Consider the following 25,572-nt stretch of genomic DNA (forward strand, 5'->3'; position numbering starts at 1 on the left):
GGCTCAGTGAACTAGGCTCACCATCCACTGCTCACCTGTCCCTGTGAGCATTCGTCAGGGTTCTCCAGAGGGACAGAACCAATGGGATGGAGCTGAGACAGAGAGATACATTTATCATAGGAATTGGCTCACCCGGTAATGGAGGCTGAGAAGTCCCTAGATCTGCAGTTGGCCAGCTAAAGACCCAGGAGATGGAAGAGGATGTCATTCCAGCCTGAGTCTGAAGGCCTGAGAAAGAGGAGGGCTGACGTTGTAAGTTCTAGTCCGAAAGCCGGCAGGCCCAAGCCCAGGAAGAGCTCATTTTTCAGTTGGAATCTGAAGACAGGAAAAGACCAGTGTCCCAGCTCAGCACTCAGACAGAAGGAGTTCCCTCTTACTTAGTCTGTTGTTCTATTCAGGTTTCCAGTTGATTGGATGGGGCCCACCAACATCAGGGAGGGCAATCTGCTTTACTCAGTCCACTGATTCAAATTAATCTCATCCAGAAACACCCTCACAGACACAGTATAATGTGTGACCAAATGTCTAGACACCCCGTGGTCCAAGTTGACACATAAGATTAACCATCGCACTGGTTTTTTTGTTTTTTTGTTTTTTTGCGGTACGCGCGCCTTTCACTGTTGTGGCCTCTCCCGTTGCGGAGCACAGGCTCCGGATGCGCAGGCTCAGCGGCCATGGGTCACGGGCCCAGGCGCTCCGCCGCATGTGGGATCTTCCCAGACCAGAGCATGAACCTGTGTCCCCTGCATCGGCAGGCGGACTCTCAACCACTGCGCCACCAGGGAAGCCCCTGTGGCTTTTATTCATGTGATTTCTTCCATCTTAATTGATGTATCAACCAAAGCCCTTTTGGTAGCAAACAACAAAAATCCAATGCTAATTAACTTAAGAAAATAAGGATGTTTATTGCAAACAGAGCAGAAAAATCTTAGGGCTTTAGCTTCAGGCAGGGTTGGATCCAAGTATGATAATAGGAGGAATTAGTCTCTCTGCTTCCCTTTGTGTGGGCTTCCGTCTCAGGCAGGCTCTCCACTGTGGTGCCAAAGGCAGCCCTAGCAGTTCCAGGCTGGAACTCCCCAAAAAGAGAGCCTCCGCTGTCCAGGACTTGCCACATTGTCCCAGAGATCTCTCTACCTGGACTCCCGTGGTCAGACCCTGGGGCAGAAAGATGGAATGCTCTGGATGTCCCCATGTCCACCCGTGACACCAATGATCAGGTCAGGCTCACCCCAGAGAACTGATCTGAGTGTGAGGAAGGGTTGGTCCCCAGAGGAGGAGGGGGCAGGCAGAAAGCACAGACATCCATACAGATGGCTTTCCGATCCACCCAAATCCATGGTATCCGGTGGAAAGAACAGGATTGCAGGCAGGAGGCCTTCCTTCCAGACTCAACTGCCCCTGGCTTCTCCACGCCTCAGCTTCTTCAACGGTTAAATTAATCAGATCATCTTGTCTTGCCAACTAGATGGTGTGGCTTCAGTGCAGAGACTGAATCTTGAATTTTTTTCCTCCCTCTTCTCCCTCCCTTCCTCTGCCCTGTTCTTTTGTTCATTCATTCATTCAGCATTGGGTCGTGTGCTGAGTATACAATGGTCAACAAGCAGAATGGGCCCTGTGTTTGTGCAGCTTACAGTCTAGAACAGAGGCTAGAAAGTGAAGGCCAACAGATAATGTGGCCCTTGGATATTTTTTTTAACCTATAAAATATACTTGACATTTAAAAAATTAATGGCCAATGTTTAAATGGGAAGTGTTTACATAGAAGTTTATATTCCTAATGTCTTTTAAAAAAACGACAGATGATCGGGCAGCATTGGGCCCACATTTTTTGTGTCAGGAGTAGGTGGCTCTGAGTAGGGCTGACCCTATTAGCCTGTGTTCACCACAGTCCTCCCCCACCCTCATTACTCACTTGAGTTAGCTGCCTGTCCCCTGAAGACATTTAAGTTTGCAACCCCTAGCCTAGAGGAAGAAAGAAATTACATGAACTTTTAAAAATTGTAGGTGTTATTTCAAATTATGATGCGTGATATAAAGGAAGACAAGAAGGCTGTGACAGGGTAAAGAACAAGCAAGATTTAATATAGGTTCTAGCGCCAGGGAAGGCCTTTTACATGAGGAGCTGATTCAGCTGAGAACTGAGAGGTGACCATTCGTAAGCACAGGAGGGAGGGTGTCCAGGCCGAGGTGACCACCCCTGGGAAGATGGACTTGGCAAATCCAGGAAGCCCAGGGGCTGGAACACAGTACACAGATGAGGTAGGCGAGGTGGGCAGAGCCTTAGCGCCTGGGAGGGATTTTATTCCAAGCGAAGCAGGAGCTCATTGGCAGGGCTGTCTGATACAATCTGGGTTTTTTAAAGATCACTTTGGCTGCTGTGGGGAGGTTGGATTGGAGGGAAGCAAGAGGAGAAAAAGGAAGGTAGGTTGGGAGACCGATAAAGTCTGGAGTAGAGCAATGGTGGAGCCCTGGGGGGCAGTGAACAGACAGAAGTAGACATATTCAAGAGCAGTTGTGGAGTTAGGAGTGACAGGTCACAGAGCACCTGGTCAGGCGTTGGTCACGGACACCATCGCTGAGATGCTGTGTCACTGAGATGCTTCATCTTTGAGATGTGCATCATTGAGTTGCTGCACCACTGAGATGCTGCATCTTCAAAAAAAAAAAAAACCCTTTTTTTTTTGGCTGCGCCACACAGCTTGTGAGATCTTAGTTCCCTGAAACCAGACCCTCAGCAGTGAGAGCATGACGTCCTAACCACTGGACCCCCAGGGTGTTCCCTGAGATACTGCATCTTTGAAATGCTGCGTCACTGAGATGCTGCCACCCACAGTTCTCAGGGCTCTGTGTCTACTTGTCCTTTTAAACCCCCACTCAACCCTCCAAGGAAAGTTCCATCATTATCCTCTTTCAAGGTATAAATAAATGGAGGCTCAGAGAGGATAAATAACTCGCCCAAGGTCCCCCAGTTGGTCGGTGGCAGAGGTGGAATTATACCCAGGCAGCCTGGATCTGGAGTCTAAGCCCTTCACTGCTGAGCTCCACTGCCTGAGCACACATTCCAGAAATCCTGGGGGATTACCTATGACAGACCTTGGCCAACTGGTGTGGGCATCTCTTCTAACTTCTGTCCCTCTTGTGCCAGAAGACTTGTGATAAAATCACACGCAAGTTACCCTGCCTGGCTGACAGCCAAGAAACATGAAGCCGGATTATTTTTCAGCGTGAAAGAGAAAACTAACCCTGTTCCCAGACCAAACATGGCATCCGGTGGAAATTAATTTGGCTCAAAGTCATTTTACAGTCCCAGTTACTTTCAGAGGCTCTGTGCCCTAACAATGCAGCGCAAGTGGTAAGATCACACGTTCTGGGTTCACACCTCACCTCTACCCCTTGCTGGTCCTCAGACTCTGGGCAGTTTTCCTCCTAAGTCTGGCTTCCTAACGAATGTTGTTGCATTAGTGAGATCATCTACATTGGGGATCAGCTACCTTTTCTCTGTAAAGGGCCAGATCATAAATATTTTCAGCTTTCTGGGCCACTCAACACTGCCATTGAAGCGTGAAAGCAGCCAAACAATATGTAAACTAATGGGTGTGTCTGTGTTCTAATAAAACTTTATTTACATAAACAGGCAGTGGGCCATCATGTGTCAACTCCTGATCTCTATAAAGGGTTTAGCTCACAGGGCCTGGCCCAAGGGAAATGTTCAGTCAGTACAGCTGAAGCCAGGCTGCTACACACACACACCTGGAATGTCCACATCACTAAGTAACGACAGCTGGGATAAAAAAACCCTTTCCCTTCACATATGCCTGTGCCTGAGCAAGCAGTGTTTGCTCACTGTCTGGACAAACCTTGCTGAATCTTGTTAGGAAACTTTTCTCCTTGCTCCTTGGCAAATAGCATTATTACCTTTGTTTAAATAGCTGCAGGGAAATAATAACACAGTTGAGCAAACTAGAGGCAAGGAGGTCAGGAGTGTGGAGTAGTTTTTTCTCAATTTATTATGCAACATTTAAGACATATGTAAAAGTGTAAAGAGTAGCACTACAAATACCCATGAGCTGACCATCCAACATGAAAAATAAAGGGAGGTTACCTCCCTTTCGCCCCTGGATTTGCTGTTTATCATTGCTCTGCATTACTTTACGAAGAATAGAGGTCGGCAGTCTTTTTCTGTAAAGAGCCTGATAATATTTTTTGCTTTGCAGGCAATACAGTGTCTATCAGAACGATTCAGGTCTACGCTGTATCTTGAAAGCAGCCACAGATAATACATAAACGAATGTGTGTACAGACAGACCTTGTTTTATTGCACTTCGCTTTGTTACACTTCACAGATACTGCGTTTTTTACAAATTGAAGGTTTGTGGCAACCCTGCTAGACAGCATTTGCTCACTTCGTGTCTCTGTGTCACAGTTTGGCAATTTGGCAATATTTTGAACTTTTGCATTATTACTATATTTGTTATGGTGATCTGTGATCAGTGGTCTTTGGTGTTACTATTGTAATTGTTTGGGGGCTCCATGAAATGTGCCCATAGAAGATGGCGAATTTAGTCAATAAATGTTGTGTACTGACTGCCCCACCAACCAGCCGTTTCCCCCATCTCTCTCCCTCTCCTCGCGCCTCCCTATTCCCTGACACACAGCAATGTGAAATTAGGCCAATTAATAACCCTACAATGGCCTCACAGTATTCAAGTGAAAAAAAAAGAGTCGTGCATATCTCACTTTAAATTAAGAAGAAACGAAAAATGGTTAAGCTTAGTGAGGAAGGCATGTCAAAATCCAAGACAGGCCGAAAGCTGGGCCTCTGGTGCCAAACAGTTAGCCAAGTTGTGAATACAAAGGAAGAAGTTTTGAAGGACATTAAAAAGTGCTACTGCAGTGAACACACGAATGGTAAGAAAGTGAAACAGCCTTATTGCTGATAAGGAGAAAGGTTTAGTGGTCTGAATAGAAGATCAAAGCAGCCACAACATTCCCTTAAGCCAAAGACTAATCCAGCACAAGGCCCTAACTCGTCAATTCTCTGAAGGCTGAGAGAGGTGAGGAAGCTGTAGAAGAAAAGTTTAAAGCTAGCAGAGGTGGGTTCATGAGGTTTAAGGAAAGAAGCCAGCTTCATGACGAAAACGTGCAAGGCGAAGCAGCAAGTGCTGATGGAGAAGCTGCAGCAAGTTACCCAGAAGATCTAGCTAAGGTAAGTCGTAAAGGTGGCCACACTAGACGACAGATTATCAATGTAGATGGAGCCTTTGATTCGAAAATGCCAGTTAGCAGAAAGTTTTCCGTGGCTGGCGACAGAAGAGGAAGTCAGAGAGATGCAAGTCATGGAAAGGACTTGATGGAACGTTACTGATTGGAAGATGGAAGGGGTGAGAAGGAATGAGGTGGAATCCAGGAGCCAAAAATGGTCCCCAGCTGACAGCCAGCAAGGATGAAGGGATTTCAAATCTGCAGATACAGGAACTGGATTTTTCCAAGAATCTGAATGAGCCTGGAAATGGATGCTTCCCCAGAGCTCCCACATAAGAGCCCAGTTTGCCCAAAACTTTGATTTCAGCCTTGTGAGACTCTAAGCATGGAACCCAGTTGAGCCCACCCAGACTTCTGACCTACAGGATTGTGAGTGAAAAAATGAGTTTTGTTTTCAGCCACTAAGTTTGTGGCAGTTCGTTCTGCAACTGTGGAATATGAATTCAAGGCACATTCAGAACAGCCCGGAGGGAAATGTGGAAGGCACACACCTATCCTTGTAGAGATATTTGAATGTTCACAAGATGCTACGTATCAGGTTTAAGAACTCATTCCCTTTTCCATATGATCACATCTACTACTATTCTTTCCTAACTTCCAACCCTCTTTTTGATTCTATTAAGAACTCCTCTCCTACTTAGCTCTGTCTCCTGGCCTGATCCACCAATCTCAATTTTCATCAACCCTCTGGTGAGATTTGTAGCTCACTAGGATCTGGTCCTATCCTTTCTCCTCCCTTTTTTGACCCTACCCATCCATCTGTCTCGCTTGTTTATTTTTTTGTTTTGTTTTGTTTTTTTCTGTGCCATAGCTCTGTTGAATAAAAGGGAATGCTAAGTTAATTTTGTTCCTTTTCCATAAGTTTCATTCCCTTTAGAAATAATTAATCTTGTACTCTGACAGTATATACAAAACAACTGTGGATATTTAAAGAAAAATGCAATGAAGCCTGGTATGTACTACTTTTACAAACAAGGAAGAACTTTTTAGTTTAAAATAAATGTCTCAGTGATAGATATGTACAGTTAAATGTCTCAGTGATAGATATGTACAGTTAAGATACTCAATAAGAAAATATTCCAAATGCTTCAGAATTTTCAAATAGGTATTTAGGATGCTCCATGAAACACACATCCTTATCATTCTTTATGTCTGTGCTATTTATTTCCATTGTTTTTTTTAATTGACGCAGATATCATACTTTGAAAATGTTTCTGAGTAGGAAAGAAATTGTAATTAAAATAAAACAAAGGAAACACTAATTTACCACATACCTGGAAAAAAAAATGCCATTTAGAACTTTCATAGCTAGAGAGGAGAAGTCAATGCCTGGCTTTAAAGCTTCAAAGGACAGTCTGACTCTCTTGTTAGGGGCTAATGCAGCTGATGACTTTAAGTTGAAGCCAGTGTTCATTTACTGTCCTGAAAAGCCTAGCGCCCTTAAGAATTATGCTAAATCTACTCTGCCTGTGCTCTATAAATGGAACAACAAAGCCTGAATGAGAACACATCCATTTACAGCATGGTTTACTGAAAATTTTAAGCCCACTGTTGAGACCTAGCTCTCAGAAAAAAAGATCCCTTTCAAGATATTACTGCTCATTGGTCATGCACCTGGTCACCCCAGAGCTAAGATGGAGATGTACGATGAGACGAATGTTGTTTTTATGCCTGCTAACACAGCGTCCACTCTGCAGCCCATGGATCAGGAGTAATTTCAGCTCTCAAATCTTATTATTCAGGAACACATTTTGTAAGGCTGTTGTTGGTTTAGATAGTGATTCCTCTGATGGATCTGGGCAAAGTGAATTGAAAACCTTCAGGAAAGCATTCACCAGTCTAGATGGTGATTCATGGGAAGAGGTCAAAATGTCAACATTAATAGCAGTTTGGAAGAAGTTGATTCCAACACTAATGGATGACTTTGAGAAGTTCAAGACTTCAGTGAAGGAAATGAAGTAACTGCAGATGTGGCAGAAATAGCAAGAGAACCAGAATTCGAAGTGGAGTCTTTGAAGACGGGGACTAGATTTCTGCAAACTCATGATAAAACTGGATGAGGAGTTGCTTCTTATGGATGAGCAAATAAAGTGGTTTCTTGAGATGGAATCTATTCCTGGTGAAGATGCTGTGAAGATTATAGAAATGACAACAAAGGATTTAGAATATTACACAAATTCAGTTGCTAATTTACAGTATAGTGTAAACATAATTGTTACATGCACTAGGAAACCAGAAAATCCTTGTGACTTGCTTCATTGCAATATTTGATTTATAGTGGTGGTCTGGAACTGAACCCATAATATCTCTGAGGCATGCCTGTATCTGTGTTTCAATAAAACTTTTATCTACAAAAACAGGTAGCAGATCACCTTCGGCCCATGGGCCAGAGTTAGCTGACCCCAGGTGTAGAGTATTATTTTGCATGTTTGTGAAATGAATGAATGAATGCCCAGTGCATCTCTGTGGCTGACAACCTCTTTGAAATGCACATGCTCCCTTCTGTACTCCCATGAGCTGAAGACAGTGGAACCTGTAGGTAGTTCTTGAGCATCGTTGGAGGCCTTGTTCTCTTTGCTATAAAGATATTCATGAGAAATGTTTAGAGGGCAGGAGAGCTGATGCCACCAGCCTGTCCTCAGACCAGACCGTCACCAGATTTCCTTTGAACTGAATCTCTTAGAGCAGTGCTTCTCACCTGGAGGTAAAAGACCAGTTTTGGGCTTTTTGCTTTTTAATTTCTAATTCATCATGGACTGACTCTTTGGTAAAATGCAACAAAAATAATGAATAGAAAAATGATATTTTTTAAAAACTCATACAAAATAGAAGCCTAGGGATATGACCTTAGATGCCATAGCAAGTTCAAGTTGCTATGAAAGTTTCTAAATACTTACTTCTCAATTTCTGTGCTTTCTCATCATGAGCTGGTGACTGGTTCATGGACCAAATATGGGCAACCCTGATTTACAGAACTAAGCCTTTTGTGTGCCTCCACCATATTCTCTCCCCTTTCTCATGGGTTAGAATTTTATGATCCATCCACTTCAGCAAACAGAAGGAGAGGTGAAATTTTTTCATTTGTTTTCTTCCACATTCATTCATTCGACAAATATTTATTGAGCACCTGCTGTGCGCCTGGCACTGAGCCAGGTGTGGGGACGCCACAGTGGACAAGTCCAGCCCAGCCCCCACCCTCCTGGAGCTCTCAGCCTAAGGAAAGAACAGATGTTAAGCCCATGAACTGTGATGAGAGCCATAGAAAAAACTGGGTGCTCTGGAGGGAGTAATCAGGGGGCTGACTCAGGTCATGGAAGGCCTTTCTGGGGGAGCGCCATTTAAGCTGAGAAATCAAGGATGAGAAGGCATTAGCCCGATAAAGAAGGGGGTGGAGGGAAGTGCATTCCAGGGCAGAGAGAAGAGCATGTGCAAAGGCCCTGAGTCTAAAGACATATTGTTGCAGTTTTGTCTGTGTCTAGTTAAAAATGAAAAATGTATGTACCCTCTGACTTAGCAATTCCTCTTCTTGTATCCATCCTAGACAAACATTCTAATGTTGTCCATTCTATCTTGGATTGTGATAGAAAAAAAAAAATTGGAATCGACCTAGAATCCATCATCAGGAGACTGGCTGAATGAGCAGTGATATTCCTTACTTTGAATTTCCATTCAGACACTAAAATGAGTGAAGTGACTGAGAACACGGCTTGAGCAGAGGGAGGAGGGAGCCTGGAGAAGGCAGAGGTCAGAGGGGTGAGCAGAGCCCACGTAGGAACACGTCACCCAAGGAGTTTAGATTTGACTCTAGTTGCACCAGGAGACAGACTGTACTGAAAACACCGTTAACCATCCCTGGCAGATGAAGCAAAAGAAGGTGCCGTATAAATATAGCTTGTTGCTGTCGTCACTGTCATCACTGAAACTGAGCACCGTCTAGTGCAGAAAATCCTTTCACACCCATTATTGAGAGGTATCAAGAGAAGGAAAAGAAAACCTAGACTTCAGAGTTACCTGCTGATTACAAGACGCTGATCGAGTGACCTGGCTTTCTGAACCTCAGTCTCCACATCTTTAAAATAGGGAAAGTAATATCGCCTATTTCATGGGATTGTTGTGAAGATGAAAGAGGTGTGTGTTTCTAAGTACCTCACCCACAGCTTTATATGTTCATTCTTTCCCCTTCTTTTCATCTCCCAACAATCCTGCCAGTGGGGGTCAGCATCTTATTTCATAAGGGAGGGGACTTCCAGGCTGGGGTTGAAGGAGAAACTGTCCAGGTCACCAAGTAATGAAGCAAACCATCCCGGACGCCAGCACAGACCACTTGACTCAAAATCCATCATTTTTACCTCGCTAAGCATTCTCTTTATTTATGGGGGTGAATGGGTGAGAAGGAGGGAAACCGTAGCTACTAAACCATCCCCAGAACTAGCAGAGTTCTTTTTAAAAACTTCAAATTTAAATAGTATTGAAATACTATCGTACACCCATAAGACAAAGGTAAGCAAAGTTGATTATATTTTCAATAAAAATACAATGTATGGGCTACTGGCGGGTCAGCCTCCTCCCTCAATACAATTCCTTCTCCAACCAGTGGCTCATGGAATTGGTGCCTGTGCCTTGGGGAAGCATGTCAGAGTTTGGCTGAAACAGAAGGCAGATTTGTAAGTGTGGCCTTTGGATAAGCAGGTTCACCCATGAGAAGAGTGGGGAGTGTGTCTTAGGATGAAGGGGCATCATCTTTACAGAGGAGAGATGGTTCATGTAATACCTTCACCCCAAATCCTGATGTACTTTTAAGCCATACATGGAGCTAGTCCTTGGAGTAAGGGGTTGTAAACTCACTACCCTCAGGGCCAGGCAGGAAGCCTGAAGCTGACTGCGTGTGCAAAACATGAGATGCTCTTAGCCTGCCTTTCCCTTTCGCAGTTTTGAACGTGTCCTAGGACGAAAAAACACCAAAAAAACTGCAATGAAAAAATAGTACCTTAAAACTAGCCTCTATGTCTCAGAGACAATATGGGCTCCATGGTGACCTGGGAAACACACAAATCGGGAGCTACGGGGGCAGCCTGTCATCACACGGGAACACAGGGATGAGGTTTCTAGGTCATCCTGTTGCTCAAGAGAAGCCATAAGTCTAGATTTTTTGGAGAAATCTCCTGATTTTTAAACAAAAACAACCAATTTCAGATTTTCCTTTAAAATACACAGGCCAAGCAAGACACGTGTGTAGGCTAAGTTCAGCTCACAAACCACCAGTTTGCAACCAGTCTGGAAGCTGATAAAACCACGTGCTGTCTTGACGCAGTAGCTCTTCTGCGGGCGACAAGGAAGCATCCTAATTATGTGTGCCTGGTGATTCTCTCTCCTCCTTCCAAGGCATCAAGACAGAAGACAGCTTGAACCATTCCCCTGGCCAGAGTGGATTCCTCAGCTATGGCTCCAGCTTCAGCACCGCCCCCACTGGACAGAGCCCGTACACCTACCAGATGCACGGTGAGTGTGGCGCTGCGGCCCCTCCCTGCCGTCTCTAAGGCGCTGCCTGAGCTGGGTGTCCAGTCGTTCATTCGTTTATTTAGCAGTTTTACTGAGAACCTACTGTGTGCCAGGATCTATCTCGAGTACTAGAGTTGCAGTGGTGGACAGAGGAGATACGACTTCTGCCCTCATGGCAATTACAGGGCAGGAGGGAGAGACTGACAGTCAACAAGGCAGCAAGTAAGAGGTGTTGAACGCGATGAAGCAAATAAAAGTGGTGTTCGGATAGAGAGTGACGAATAGTTGAGGGGTCAGGAGAGGTGGGAGAGGTAACTTTAGATAGAGTCATCGGGGAAGGCTCTTTGAAGACGTGACATTGGACAGAGACCCAAAGTATGAGGCAGAACCAGCCATGTGCAGACCTATGGGAAGAGCATTCCAGGCAGAGGGAACAGCCCTTGCAAAAGCTGTATGGAAGGAAGTGTCTTAATGTGTTCGAGGCGCAGAATAGGAGCCAGTGGGGCGGAAGCAGGGTCAGGGGCATGTGAGAGGAGAGAGCCTTGGGGAGAGAGCAGGACCGCATCGTGCAGGGCCTTGAGGACTGAGGGAAGGTGTTGGCTTTGATTTTAACTGTGATGGGACAGGCAAGTCCATTGCGGGCTCAGAGAAATGTCTGGTGTTGGGAATACTGGACAGTAGGTAAAGGAGCTATTACTCCAGGCAGGAAGTTCTGGCTCTGCATCCCCACTAGGTAGCCTTAGAAAGGGAAGAAACTCCAGTGTGTGACTCCCACCCCGCATACCCTAAGAAACCAGCCTGCTGGGTTCTCCTGTGCCCACCTGCACTCTGTTACCATCCAAAGGCCCCTTCTCTTCTCTGGTGCCCCATGGGGAGCATGTTGGAGCTGATGCATGGAGCAGAGGCCTGGTGGCAGTAATTTGGGGGATCCTCACCCTGGTATTTTTTTTCTTCATGAAAGCTGGTAAAAATGACCACCAACAGTCTAAAAAGTAATATGCAAAATGCAAAACCGAAAGAGCAATGACAAGGAAGTGGGCTAATACATGATGCTACTTTTCTTTAAAAAAAAAAAATGCAGGTATTGCGGCTTCGTCTTTTTAATTAAGGAAACAATTTAAATGGATGTCAAGGGCAGCCTTTCAGGAAAAAGCATTGTGAAGAGACAGCAAGTGATCTTAGGGGTACGTAAAAGAAAGGGGGTGATGAGCATTAACGCCCAGACCTTGGAATAGCTTCCATGTAAAGATCTGCAACGGAGTTTGTTGATGACACCATCAGCTAACATTGACCAAGCACTCACCACGTGCCACAAGAGGTGGCTAATCATCTCATACAACCTTCATGACACTCCAAAGTGTTGGTTCTGGCATAATTCCCATTTTATAGGAGGAGAAACTGCGTCATAGAGGGAGGGAATGCCTGACCTGCCCAGCGTCAGGGCAAGGAGCTTAGATTTTATTGCAAGTGCAGTGGGAAACAGGTTGCATCAAGTCTCTTGGGGGTCTGGTGAACTCCCAAAGCCAATCTTCGCTCAAAGCCTGCTCTTCGCCATGGTACCTCCTGCCTCCTCTGCTTTGGCTGTCATCTCTGTCTCCCCGGGCGGTTTTTCTGAGTCCCACTGAAGGGAATAAGCTGCTGTGACCCCTCCTCAAATGGAGAGTGAATTATGACACAATCCTGATCATAAAGGCTTGTGAAGACAGTGAACTTGAACTTGCATTTGGGTCAATCTCAACCAGTTTTTTTCAGCTCTTTTTATAGAAATGGAACTGACTGCCTCAGGGCTTCTAAGGAGACAGACAATGATCAATTAAGTAAATCGATCCTTACAGATTGTGCTAAATCGTGTGAAGGACCAAAACAGGGTGGTGTGATGGGCCATGATGAAAGGAGTGGTGATGGACGCTACCCAGGTGGTTAGGGAGACCTGAGTGAGGGAAAGAAGCCAGCCTGTGAGTAGCTGGAGACTGGACAGCCCAGGCAGAGGGCCCAGCAAGGGCAAATGCCTGGAGGCAGGAAAAGGCTCGCAGTGTTGAAAGAGTCCAAAGGAGTCTCATGAATCTGGGTGTAGAGAGTAGGGGAGATGAGACTGGAAAGTGAAGCAGGAGGCCTCCCTGGGCTGGGTCATAGAGAATATGTTATTTCTCCTCTGGTCCTTGCAGCAGCCATAGGAGGTGGGCCGCATCAGCTCTGCTTTACACATGATGAACGTGAGGCTCAGAGAGGGGAAGTGACTTACCCAAGGATCCCAGGGCCAATAAGTGTTGAGAGCTGGGATTCAGAGTAGAATTCCAGAGGCTATGCTGTTTCCTCCAAGCGCTATTTCCCATACTCCTTCAGGACTCCAGATACCGCCCTAGCTCTGCGTATACACCATTCCCCTTGATCTTCCCAGTAGCCCTGTGACGTAGGTTCTGTAATTATCCCCATCTTACAGGTGGAAAAACTGAGGCACAACGTGGTAAAGTAGCTTGCCCAAGGTCACATGGCTGTGGCAATGGGATTTGAAGCCAGGTGGTTCCACTCCAGAGCCCAGGCACGTAACCCCAACACCACCCTGCCCTCCACACTCTCATAGATCCATCTAGAAGATGATCCTCCGTGGATGAGCCCTGGCCTAGACCCCACGACCCGCCGCCATCCCCATCAGCCCCTCACAAATGGAAAAACATCTGCTGCTCTGTTCCCACCCTACCACGGGAATAGTCCAGGTTATTTTCTTATCGTCTTCATGGCCCAAATGCCAGCTGGACTTTGTCCCAATTAACTGCCTTCAGTCTAATGCTAATGGCCATAAACTGCTCTTGAGACAGCCCAGGCGTTTTGCAAGCCTGACATATTCCTCCTTAAGTATTTCTTTTTCAAACACAAACATATAGAAGGCTCACACACCATGCCCATGTGCTTCCTATTAACTTTTTTTTTCAAGTTGTTCCAGAGGAGAAATAAACTCTCCAACTACTCTCTGTGCATTTCAGAATGGAAGACATTGGTTGAGCTTAGTTTTTTGGACAAAGAAGGGAATGAAGAAGGAGATTGAGACTGAATTTTAGGCCTGAAAGTATCGACTTGGCGTAAAACTGGTCCATGTTCAGAAGCCGAGCTGAGTCCTTTTCCTTTCTAAGAATTAAAATCATCATTTTATAGAAGCAAAAAGAACCTGAGTAGAGAGAGACCACTCCATCGTTTACAGATGCGTAAACTGAGGCACCGCAGCAGAGTGGCTTGTGTAGGGTCCCAGATCAAGCATTAAGTAAGCTGGGATACCTCTCCCTAGGTCCTCTACCTGATCTCAGAAACTTCCAAACATCTCAGCAGAGCCATCTTGCCGTCTCCCCCTGCCACAAGGCCCTGGTTGGAGATCTGTATCTGCTTAGATAGCATTGCCCCCCACCTAATGTGCAGGAAACGTAGGAGAGAGAAGTTCATGGCGCTCCTTTAGCTTTTTCATGGTTGTTTATTTTCTTTTTTTAAGTTCACCCGGAGTTTTTGTAGCTGAAATGTATTTCTTATGGGTTTGATTTTTGTTGTTGTTCCTTTGGCTTCTCCTGCTAAAACACTGCTGTTCATGGAAGTGACCACAAAGATTAAAAAGAGAAGAAAACATCTTGAGAGTGTGGTGTAAGAACTTGCTGGTGCCCCAGAGGGGTTAAGAGCCCTGGACCCGGTTGCAGTTAGGCTGTGTCCCAAGGCATGACCTGGGTGAGGCGCTTGGCTTCTCCGGGCCTTGCTCTCCTCACCTGTGGAATCATAGCAAGAGAGATGACCCCATGGGGCTGTTGGAGGACTAGATGGAACGGCCATGGGCACATCCGATGAGGTCCATCAAGGCTGGGTGTACTTTTTATTATGTCTTGCATTGCTTCTGTAACATGAGAGTTAAAAGCAGTAACTCTGAAGTCAGACTGAGTTCACTTCCCAGTTGTGCAATCCATGTACCAGCTTGTGACTTTGAGCTGAGTTACTTCCTAGTACCTCGGTCTCTTCCCCTGTAAAATGGGGATATGAGTAGTACCTACGCGTGGGGTGCCGTGATAATTAAATGAGTTAATGTGTGTGAAATATTTCGAACAGCACTGGCACAAACTAAGTGCTCTACAAATGTAAAATATTATTTTTATCCTAGTTTCAGATTTGACGGTCTTATGTTTTTCCCAACTTCACTTCTCTTTCCTGAACTCTTAGTTTCAGGAAATAATTTTGGTAAGAGAAAAGAGGAATACCAATTTGAGGCTGCTGAGCCACCCACATCAGCATCAACTCCCCTTCTGGTGAAATCTGCATTAAAGGGGGGGCCTTAAAAACAGTGGAAGCGCCTTTTTCTATGGAAATTTACTTTTGTATTTACCAAAGGCAGGGGTTGTTAATACTGACCTCGGAACCCAACGTGAGCCATTCAGGAGCAACATGGAAACGTGTGATTCGAGGATGTGTAGGAAAACCAAAAGTCCAGTGGAAGGGTCTAAGCTAATGGTCTCAGCCCAAGACCTCTGAGGTCAGTTTGTGCTGGACTTGTGAAATCTAGCACCATTTCTGGTACCAGCAAGCTGTGCGACTTTGGACAAGTCACTGAACTTTCACGATCTATGTTTCACAGCTCTAGCGCTCACAAATACTCACTGAAAAATAAAGAGGTTGGGGAAGTTCATTGTCAAATACATCAAACACATTTGGTAAACAGTGTGTAGCATGAAGTTAGATGTCTTCGCTCCAGGACTTCTCAGAGCCTTTGCAGACTGATGCACCTTGTGACTCTCCAAGAGAATTCAGTAGTCAGTTTTCCCAGGTAGACTTGAACAGGGACCCTCTGCCCACACTAATGTTCTCTGCTCACTGGGAAGCCCTGGATGTAATGACCATTAGGCCCGTTCCTGTGTGAAAATTCTTTGATTCTGCAATTTTTTTAATGATGAACATGCATGTATTCCTTTTTTTCCTGTATTTTAGTTAATTTATTTTTTGATGAGATTAATTCACATACCATAAAATTCATCCTTTTAAAGTGTAAAATTCAATGATTTCACTGTATTCACAAAGTTGTGCAACCATCACCACTATCTTAATCCTACAACATTTTCATCACCCCCAAAAGCAACTCCATGCCCATTAGCCATCATTCCCTAATTCCCTTCCTGCCAATGTATTTCCTTTTGTAATAAGAAAAAAAACATACACTTAAAATTACTGCTTTATATTAATTTTTGAGCAGGTTATGCATTTATCTACTTTAAACATCTACAGAAATCTCTATGCCACCCTCATCCAACAGCCATTCAGCTTCTAAATCCCCAATACTTAACCCACTGTACTAGGTTCTCGCGAACCCATCCAGAATTTCCTTCTGCAAATATAAGCAGTCATGAACACAGTCTATTATATTTCATTGTTCTGTGACAAGAACTAACTCATATGTGATTCATAAACAAGGAAATGATGTCAGTATGACTCCAAAGGTATCTTGGTTCATTTGTTTTAAGATTTTCTCCTTATCACTGGTTTTAAGCAATTTAATTTTCATGGGTCTTGGTGTAGAGTCTTCGTGCTTCTAGTGCTTTGTGTTCATTGAGCTTCTTAGAGCTGTGAGTTTATAGTTTTTATCAAATTTAGAAAATTTTGGGCCATTATTCAAATATTTCCCCCCAACCCATGTCTTCAAGTTCACTAATCTTTTCTTCTGCAGTATCTGATCTGCTTGTTAATTACTCTCCAGTCATTTCTTTTTTCATCTTGTACATAGTTTTCATCTCTAGAAGTTTGATTTGGGTCTTTTTTTTTTTTTTTTTTTTTACCTTCCATGTCCCTACTTAGCATGTCCAATGTCTCCTCTGGCTCCTTGAACAGACAGAATACAGTAGTGTTTTAATGTGCTTGTGTACTAATTCTGTCATCTGTGTCATTTTGAGGTTTCCATTGATTTTTCTCCTCATTATAAGTTATATTTTCCTGCTTCTTTGCATGTTTGATAAGTTTTGATTGGATGTCAGACCTGTGAATTTTGCTTGTTGGGTGCTGGATAGCTTTGTATTCCTGTGAATATTCTTGAGCTTTGCTCCGAGATGCAGTTGTTACATAGAAGTAGATTGGGTCTTTCAAGTCTTGCTTTAAGCTTCGTTCAGGGGAAGCAGAGCAGCATCTGGTCTAGAGCTGTCTCTGCCTAGCAAATTTTCCCAGCACGGAGGCACACCTTTCTGAGTATTCCTCCCAATGCCCCATGAATTATGAGGTTCTCCAGTCGGGCTGGTGGGAAGAGGAACTATTCCCAATTCTGTTATGAGCTCTGAGGATTGTTCCTTCTAATCTTACCAAGTGGTTCTCTCCTGGCCTTGACTGATTTCTTCACGGGCATGTGCTAGTCAGTTCTCAAGTGAACTGTCACAGGGAACTCTCTGCAAATCTTCAGCACGCTCTCTCTGTGCAGCCCTCTCTTTTCTGGTACCCTGCTCTGCGAATTCTGACCACCTTGGCCTCTCTGGACTTGCAGCTCCATCTCCTCAATTCAGAGAGATCAGTGGGTACCACCTGGGTCCTCCTCCTTGGAAGCTGTCCACACTGGGACGGTCTTACAGTCACCACTTGTTTCCTCTCTCTCAAGGATCATTGTCTTTCATATCTGATGCCCAGTGTCTTGGCAATCTAGTTTTTAAACTATTTCCTGTTGGAGGGTAAATCCAGTCCCTGGGACTCAGTCTTGGTGAGAACTGGAGGTACTGCTGCATTGATTCATTGGCATTTTTTCCCAGCACATATGGTAACAGCAGCTGAATGCAAAATACATAGCACAGGTAAAGGCAACAAGCCTTGTAGGAATACAGTTCAGTCTCTGGTGACCCGTATTTTTCCTCTGACCTCAATTTGGCCATGTGCTCTGTTTTTGAAGAACTTATGTTGCAGCTTCCCCCAATCTTTGTGCATTTTGCCCTTGTTTCCATAGTTCAACACCTCTGTCATCTGTATACCCCCTTCCATCAAGATACGTTCACGTCCTTTTTAAGGGGAAGTCCTGTATTTAATGTGACACTTCTCTGTATAGTACTTATTTACTTATTTATTTTTTCACTGTGCTATTATTTTTATTGGGATTATTATTGCTTTTGTTAATGCTGTTGTTACTAAGTTGCATTGCTTTTGAGCAATCTGCCTCAACCCTGTTTTTTGCCGTAGGCCCCATTATTTTAGTGCACAATTTTGCACAATGTATGGCCTCTCAGATTATAGCAAAAACACTTGTCTCTATTTTTGTTTTCATAGGTAACATACTATACACACTGTCTGCACTTCACTTTCTTCAGTTAGCTATATACCTTGGGGAACTTTCTAAGTCAGTCTATAGAAAGTGATTCCTCATTCTTTCCACGGATGCCTATTATTCCGTTGAATGGTGTGCTGTAAATGATTTAACCAGTTCGTTATTGGGTGTTTCCAGTCTTTTGCAGTTACCACCAATATGACTATGAATATCCGTATGTGTATATCATTTTGGTTTTCTGCAAGTATATCTGATGGGCAGGTTCCCAAAAGTGGAATTCAGGGTCAAGGAGAAAGTCCCTATTTAAATTTGGTAGATATCTCCAAGTTACCCTCCATAGGTATCCTAGCAATTTAAACTCCCACCAGCAGTGTCTGAGAGCGCATGTCTTGCCAACCCAGTGTAATCTAACATTGGAGCTTTTGCCAGTCTGATACACAAGAAAAACAGTATCTCAGCGTGCTACTAATTTCTAGGTGTGTCGTACAAGGTTGAGCATCTTTTCAGATCTTTGACCACTTTGTGTTTCCTTTTCTGTGAACTAGGAGATTAGACTTGAAAAACTGTACCAAAGAAGAGCGGTAAGGTACTAAGCATACCTGTATTGAAACATAGAGCTCCAATAATCAAAACAGTGTGGTTCAGGTATTTGAATAGACTGGTTGACTAGTAGAGGAGAACGTACAGTCCAGAATGAGGCAAAACATGTCAGGAAGTTCAGCACGTGGGGCAGATGGCACCTTAAGTCAGTGGTAAAAGACGAAGTATTCAGTGAATGGTACTGGAACAACTGGCTAGCCATCAGGGGGGAAAAAAGATCCATTCCTATTACTATATACCAGAAAAAAGTCCAAATGGATCAACAGTTTAAACATCAAAAGTAAAACTATAAAAGTACTAGAACAAGAATGAACAAAATTTTTATAACCTTGAAGTGCAAAAGGCCTTTGTAACCATGACTCAGAAATCCAGACGTCATCAATGAAAAGACTGACAGGTTGGACTGTGGGTGTTTGTTTTGTTTTTGTCTTTGTTTTGGTGTGGCAGGGAACACCAGAAGAAACGTCAGAGCAACAAAAACACACAAACAAAACAAACCAAATGGCAGCCTGGAATGAAATGTCTACTGTCTCAAATCAGAAACAAATTGTTACTCTTTTTCAAGCGATTCTACAGTTCTGTGAATTAAACTCCTCCCCGATGTGATTCTTGTAAATAAAAGCGAAGTGAGCTGGGCGTACTGTTACAGGGAGTGGTAAGGGCTGTGGCAGTTGGAGGGTACACACCCATCAGGCTTGGTGGGGGGTTGGGGGGGTGTTATTTCAGCTTTAGCTCATTGCTACTACACTAGAATGGGACCCCAGAGAGGCCAGATCTTTCCATTTTTCAAGATAATCCTCAAAACTATATTTTAATGTAAAAATCTCATTGTTTTTCAATATTGACAATGGATTTAAACACTCTCTTTAAAATACCTTATGAAGCAGACAGACATGTATCAGGCTGCTCTCTATGCCTCTGTCTTGTAATCTGGTTCCATATTTTCTTAATTGAACCACAGATTGTGAGACCAGGAATGGAAGGAGAAAATTCCAAGCCAAGTGATGACTTGGGGAGCTGGAAAGATCACTATTTTTGGTCCCCACCTCTGATTTATTTCACCAGTGAGGCACGCCCCAGAAGATTTGAATGGTGGGTGTGGTTATAGCTGAGTTGGAACCCAGTGGCCTCCTGTGAAGTCAGGTATTTCCCTGTTTCTTCTGGGCAGCAGCGACCTTCAGGCTGTCCTGGCTCAGCTAGTTTTGAGCAGGCTAAGTCTGCCTGGTCTCACTGTGTTGGTCAAGACCGGAGCCAGGCTTGGCATCCCTCGGGTTCCTGGACTGAGGTCAGGTTTCCTGGTGTGAATCAGCAACTCTTCTGCGCACGATGACGTGGGTGAGGTTTTCTGATACCTGTTAGCGCTCCTGTGCCGTGCAGTGCCTCCGCCCTGCTGGTTACCTTCTCGCCACCTTCACGTGTGTTGGTGGGTTTGCTGCCTCCCACTTGAGCTGAAGTCTGCTGGATTTAGGACATATCGAGGTTAAATGGATGGTCTTTTCCTCTGGTCACAGAACAAGTTTGATTTGGTCACCCACATCTCCAAAAACCGCTGGAGGGGACCGATGAAAACAGCTGGAGAGACTGAGAGTCAGTTCGGGGATCAGGAAGGCTTTTCATAAACAACAGTGCACTAAGGCAGCGCTGGCCTACAGACCTTTCTGTGATGATGGAAACGTTCTTATCTGTGTTGTCCAGTGTGGTAGCTGCTAGCCACATGTGGCTGTTGAGCATTGAAATGTGGCTGATGCAACTGAGGAGCTGAAGTTTCAGTTTTGTTTGATTTTTAATTAATTATAATGTAAACATAAATGTGGCTGGTGGCTGCCATATTGGGCAGTGCGATTCTAAGGGGTGATTAAAAACTAACTCGTAACCTGGTTACTGCTGGAGTTGGGTGAGGGTAACTAGTAGGGGGGAGGGGAGGGGAGGGGACGGGAGGGCTGCTCAGGAAGGCCCTGTGGGACCACTGAGAGAACCTTGGCTTCTGCTCTGAGTACCGATGCTGAAAACTCAGTCTCTGTGCACCGGCACCGAATGGAATCTCTGAGACAAAGTTCGGGTGAAGTAGAAAAGAATAGCTTTTTTGCTTTGCCAGGCAAAGGGGAACACAGCGGGCTCCTGCCCTCAGGAACTGTGTGTCCCAACCCGGAGGATTTGGTGAGGAGTTTTATAGCAATGGTTTAAGGGTGGGATTGCTGATAAGATTAGGGTGTGTGCAGGGCCTGCACTCCTTTAATCTGATCTCATGAGTTTCTCTGGTTCCTTTTAATCTGGCCTCGGGTGGTCTTCTCTGGAATGAAGAACACTGACTTCTTCCATTTATTGGGGTTTTAGTTCTATAAAGAGCTCAAAAGATACTGTTATGTGTGTCCCTTGAGGTGGGACCAGGAACCTGCCCTGAGGCTGCACTACTGTTTCTGGGCTGCTCCTCCCTTGTCTCTGCATCCCCTCCCTTCCCTGATTAGCAACTGTTTGAATCTGCCCTTTGGGACTCAGGAAAGGTCACAGAGGCTGGAGTCTGTCCCCTACAAACAAGGAATGGGGGACACAGAAAGGCTTTTGTGCCCAGGAGCCCCACGGGGTCCTGCTCGGTTTCACTATCAGACATGGGGAGCAGTGGAGGGTTTTGAGCAGGGGAGTGACAAGATACATCTTAGTTTTAACAAGCTCTCTCCGGCCACCACGTAGAGAATAGACTGCAAGGGCAAGAATGAAGCAGGAGACCAGTGTGGAAGTGACTGCAGTAGTTCAGGTGAGAGATGATGGAGGCTTGACTTGCAGGTCGAGGTGGAGGTGGGGAGAAGTGGTCAGATTCTGGGTATATTTTGAGTGTGGAATTGCTGATGGATTGATTGTGGGGTGTGGACGGGAGGTATCTGGACCGTTAGGGAGAGGAAGCGCCTGGTCTGTCTCTCTCTGGAGCCCAGGGAAGGAGCTTCATTTTCAAGCCCAGTTTCCCTCGGAAGGTAGTTGAGGTCTTTGAGTGGAGAGCAGCCTGGACACCAGGGCTGTTTACATCCAGGTTTCTAACCCCATCAGACCCAGTGCCCCCTTTTTATAACAAATGTCCTAGAAGCCCCCTTCACTCTCTTGAAATTTAATGTGTACATAATTTAACCTACTTACATGTATCTTTTTAAGTCAAGCAGAATGCCTTTACTGTAAAATAAAGAAAGTAATTTGTAAACTGTATTTTTGAACATGTAATTGCCCAGGCATGACCCCACTAGAGGACATAATGAAATAGTCAGACAGACCCATGTGAAGACTCACAAGATCATGGCTGACAAGCTGGGCTACACGGCCAGCCCAGACGTCACCAGCAGTGTGGCCGTCGGCAACGTGAACTTCCAGAACAGTAGACAAGCCTTGGAAAAATCCAAACCAAAGGACAGCGATCCTTCTACTGACAGTGGTGGCATCCTTGGGAAAGGGCCCTGAAGCACTGACGGCCTTCAGGGACATGTTCCCCCAGAGGTCATAGGGATAGGCTCATAGAACAAATTAAGATGCTCAGATAACATGGTTTATTAAATCGACTTAAACTGAAAAACAAGGGGAGAGAGATGGAGTTGACCCATTTAGGACAGGGTACATGGAGGTGGAAGGGCCACACGGCCTGGGTCCTGGGTTCTGTGTACGTCCTGTCTCTCTCTCTCAGCCCCATCAGCCTTCCTGATGATGGTGTGTGTGGTCAGTGGGACTGGAATTCAAGCTGAACGAGGGGCTCATCAGGTGAAGGTTACCTGGAGAGTCAGCCCACCCTGCTCTCTGGGAGACGGGCAATCTGCCTGGTTCCACTGTAGCTCTCTGGGTACCCTGATGGGCAGCCGTGACTTTCAGCTGTATCTCTAGGGCGGAGGGTGCTTGGGGCCAGAGTGGCACCGACTGGTTGTCATCAGCGGGTGGCCAATTTGGGGTTGACATAACTGTCGGCGTAGAGATGGCAGAAACAGGTTCCTCTTACTGTTTAAGGTCGACCTCCTCCTTTCACTCCTTTCTATATAAGTAACACTTATGTCTCTTCCATCCTTTTTATCACGTTCCGTTCATTCTATTTTTAATGCGTCATACAAGGTTACTAACTTTCTTATTCTCTGTTCTTAACACATCTTTAGAATTTTGCCCGTATCTCACAAGCTACTTGCCTAAGTTTATATAATGCTTCTTATGTTTCATCCATCCTATCTCTTTTTTCTTGGGAGGGGGGAAATGAATTTTTTTTTCTTTATTGAAGTATAGTTGATTTACAGTGTTGTGCTAATTTCTGCTGTACAGCAAAGTGACTCAGTTATACTTTTATCTTTGGTAGTGGTTTTTGGTTTTTTTTGGTGGGGTGGTGCGTGCCATGAGGCATACGGGATCATAGTTTCCCAGCCAGGGATCAAACCCTTGACCCCCGACAGTGGACGCTCTGAGTCCTAACCACTGGATTGCCAGGGAATTCCCTACATTCTTTTTTTGCTTTACAATGGTGTGTTAGTTTCTGCTTTATAACAAAGTGAATCAGTTATACATATACATATATCCCCATATCTCTTCCCTCTTGCATCTCTCTCCCTCCCACCCTCCCTATCCCACCCCTCCAGGCGGTCACAAAGCACCGAGCTGATCTCCCTGTGCTATGCGCCTACATTCTTTTTTATATTCTCTTCCATTCTGGTTTATCCCAGGAGATTGGATATAGTTCCCTGTGCTATACAGTAGGACCTTGTTGTTTATCCATTCTAAATGTAATAGTTTGCATCTGCCAACCCCAAACTCCCAGTCCATCCCTCTCCCTTCCCCGCTCCCCCTTGGCAACCACAAGTCTGTTCTCTATGTCTGTGAGTCTGTTTCTGTTTTGTAGATAGGTTCATTTGTACCATATTTTAGATTTCACATATAAGTGATATCATATGGTATTTGTCTTTCTCTTTCTGACTTACTTCACTTAATATGATAGTAATCTCTAGCAGCATCCATGTTGCTGCAAATGGTATTATTTCGTTCTTTTTTATGGCTGAGTAGTATTCCATCGAATAAATGTACCACATCTTCTTTATCCATTCATCTGTTAACGGACACTTAGGTTGTTTCCATGTCTTGGCTATTGTGAATAGTACTGCTGTGAACGTAAGGGTGCGTGTATCTTTTTGAATTATAGTTTTGTCTGGGTATATGCCCAGGAGTGGGATTGCTGGATCACGTGGTAATTCTATTTTTAGTTTTCTGAGGAAGCTCCATACTATTTTCCACAGTGGCTGCACCAACTTACATTCCTGCCAACAGTGTAGGAGGGCTCCCTTTTCTCCACACCCTCTCCAGTATTTGTTATTTGTAGACTTTTTATTGATGACCATTCTGACCAGTGTGAGGTGATACCTCATTGTAGTTTTGATTTGCATTTCTCTAATAATTAGTGATGTGGAGCATCTTTTCATGTGCCTATTGGCCATCTGTATGTCTTCTTTGGAGAAATGTCTATTTAGGTCTTCTGCCCATTTTCCAATTGCATCCCATATCTTTTTCTTGTTTTCTACATAGCATAATTGAATATTGTCAAATAGTCGATTAAGAATAATCGAACACATTATAGTGCAGTACAGTTGCAATTGAACACATTATAGTAGCATTACTGCAAAGTTTAGTGAATGTTAAAACGCAGGGGAAAAAAGTCCTTTGTATTTACGGGTAAAATGAACTGATGTGCTAAGACAGGGGTTAGCAAACTTTTTTAGTTAAAGGGCCAGGTAGTACCTATTTTAGACTTTTCAGGCCATAGATCTCTCTCCCAATTACTTGTAACTCTGCCATTATAGCTTGAAAGCAGCCATACATGATATGTAAATAAGTGGGCAAGCCTGTTTTCCAATAAAATCTTACATTTAAAAACAGGTGGTGAGCTAGATTTGGCCCTGGGACTGTAGTTAGCCAACCCCTGTGTTGTAGGATCAGATCATTAAAGCCAGGTCTTCATCTATGTGACTGTCTGGTCAGATATTCAAAAGTCAGGCAGGACCTGGAAAATCCTTCATTTTCCTGGACTAGTCCATGAATTTCAGAATATCTAGCACTCCTATCTCCTACCTACTAAATGCTACTGTGTCCCCGCAATTTCCAAGCACCCCTACTGGTACCACAGTGCCCTTGACAACCACTGGTTTACACAATGGCAAGTACAGGCAGTGGGGAGAGGTGGCTATATGTGCAGGAAAGACCATCTGTCATTCACTCAACAAACATTCATGAGCACCAGCCCTGCTTCAGGCAGCGTGCTAGGTGCCGGCCAGCGTACAGCCCTGAGCTAACAGTCGAGTCCTGCCTTTATGGAAGTTTTATCCCAAGGAGAGGATACACTGTATTACTCTGCTCTAGCTGCCTTAACAAAATATCATAGTCTGGGTGGCTTAAACAACAGCAATGTATTTGCTCACAGTTCTAGAAGAGTGGGGAGTCCCAGACTGAGGCGCTGATAGATTGTTTCTGGCGAGAGGTCTCTTCCTGGCTTGAAGATGGCGACCTTCTCGCTGTGTCCTCACGTGACCTTTCCTCGCGTGCCTGAGAGGAGAGATCTCTGGTGTCTCTGTTCTTTTAAGGACAAGTTCCGTTGGATTAGAGCCCCACCCTTATGTCCTCATTTAACCTTAACTACCTCCCGAAAGGTCCCATCTCCCAACATTGTGTTTGGGACTTCAACATACGAATGAGGGTAGGGGTGAGGGGTGTCACAATTCAGTCTGTGAGAGACAGTGAGCAAGGTAATGTGCAAATGACAAGATCATGTCGCCAGTGATGAGTGCTCTGGAGGAAATAAACAGGAAGATTTATCGGAGAGAAATTGGGGAAGAAGGGTCTAATTTGGGGGGTGGGCACAGCGGGTCTCTGAGGAGGTGACAGTAGAGCTGGTACCTGGAAATTAAGAAAGGTGTTCATGGGTCACGAGTGTTCCAGACAGACAGGAGGCCCAGTGGCTGGAGTGC

General features: G+C 44.7%; 1 protein-coding gene across 1 annotated transcript in view; it reads left to right on the forward strand.

Annotated features, from left to right (window-relative positions):
• Nucleotides 1-25,572, forward strand: part of EYA2 (EYA transcriptional coactivator and phosphatase 2) — a 254,983-nt gene that overhangs the window by 96,882 nt on the left and 132,529 nt on the right. The window contains exon 5 of the mRNA XM_082671667.1: nucleotides 10,645-10,761. Within this exon, the coding sequence (XP_082527793.1) occupies nucleotides 10,645-10,761 (117 nt within the window). The remainder of the gene's footprint in view (nucleotides 1-10,644; nucleotides 10,762-25,572) is intronic.

Source organism: Grampus griseus (genome assembly GCF_964374135.1).
Source record: "Grampus griseus genome assembly, chromosome: 14".
Classification (NCBI taxonomy): domain Eukaryota; kingdom Metazoa; phylum Chordata; class Mammalia; order Artiodactyla; family Delphinidae; genus Grampus; species Grampus griseus.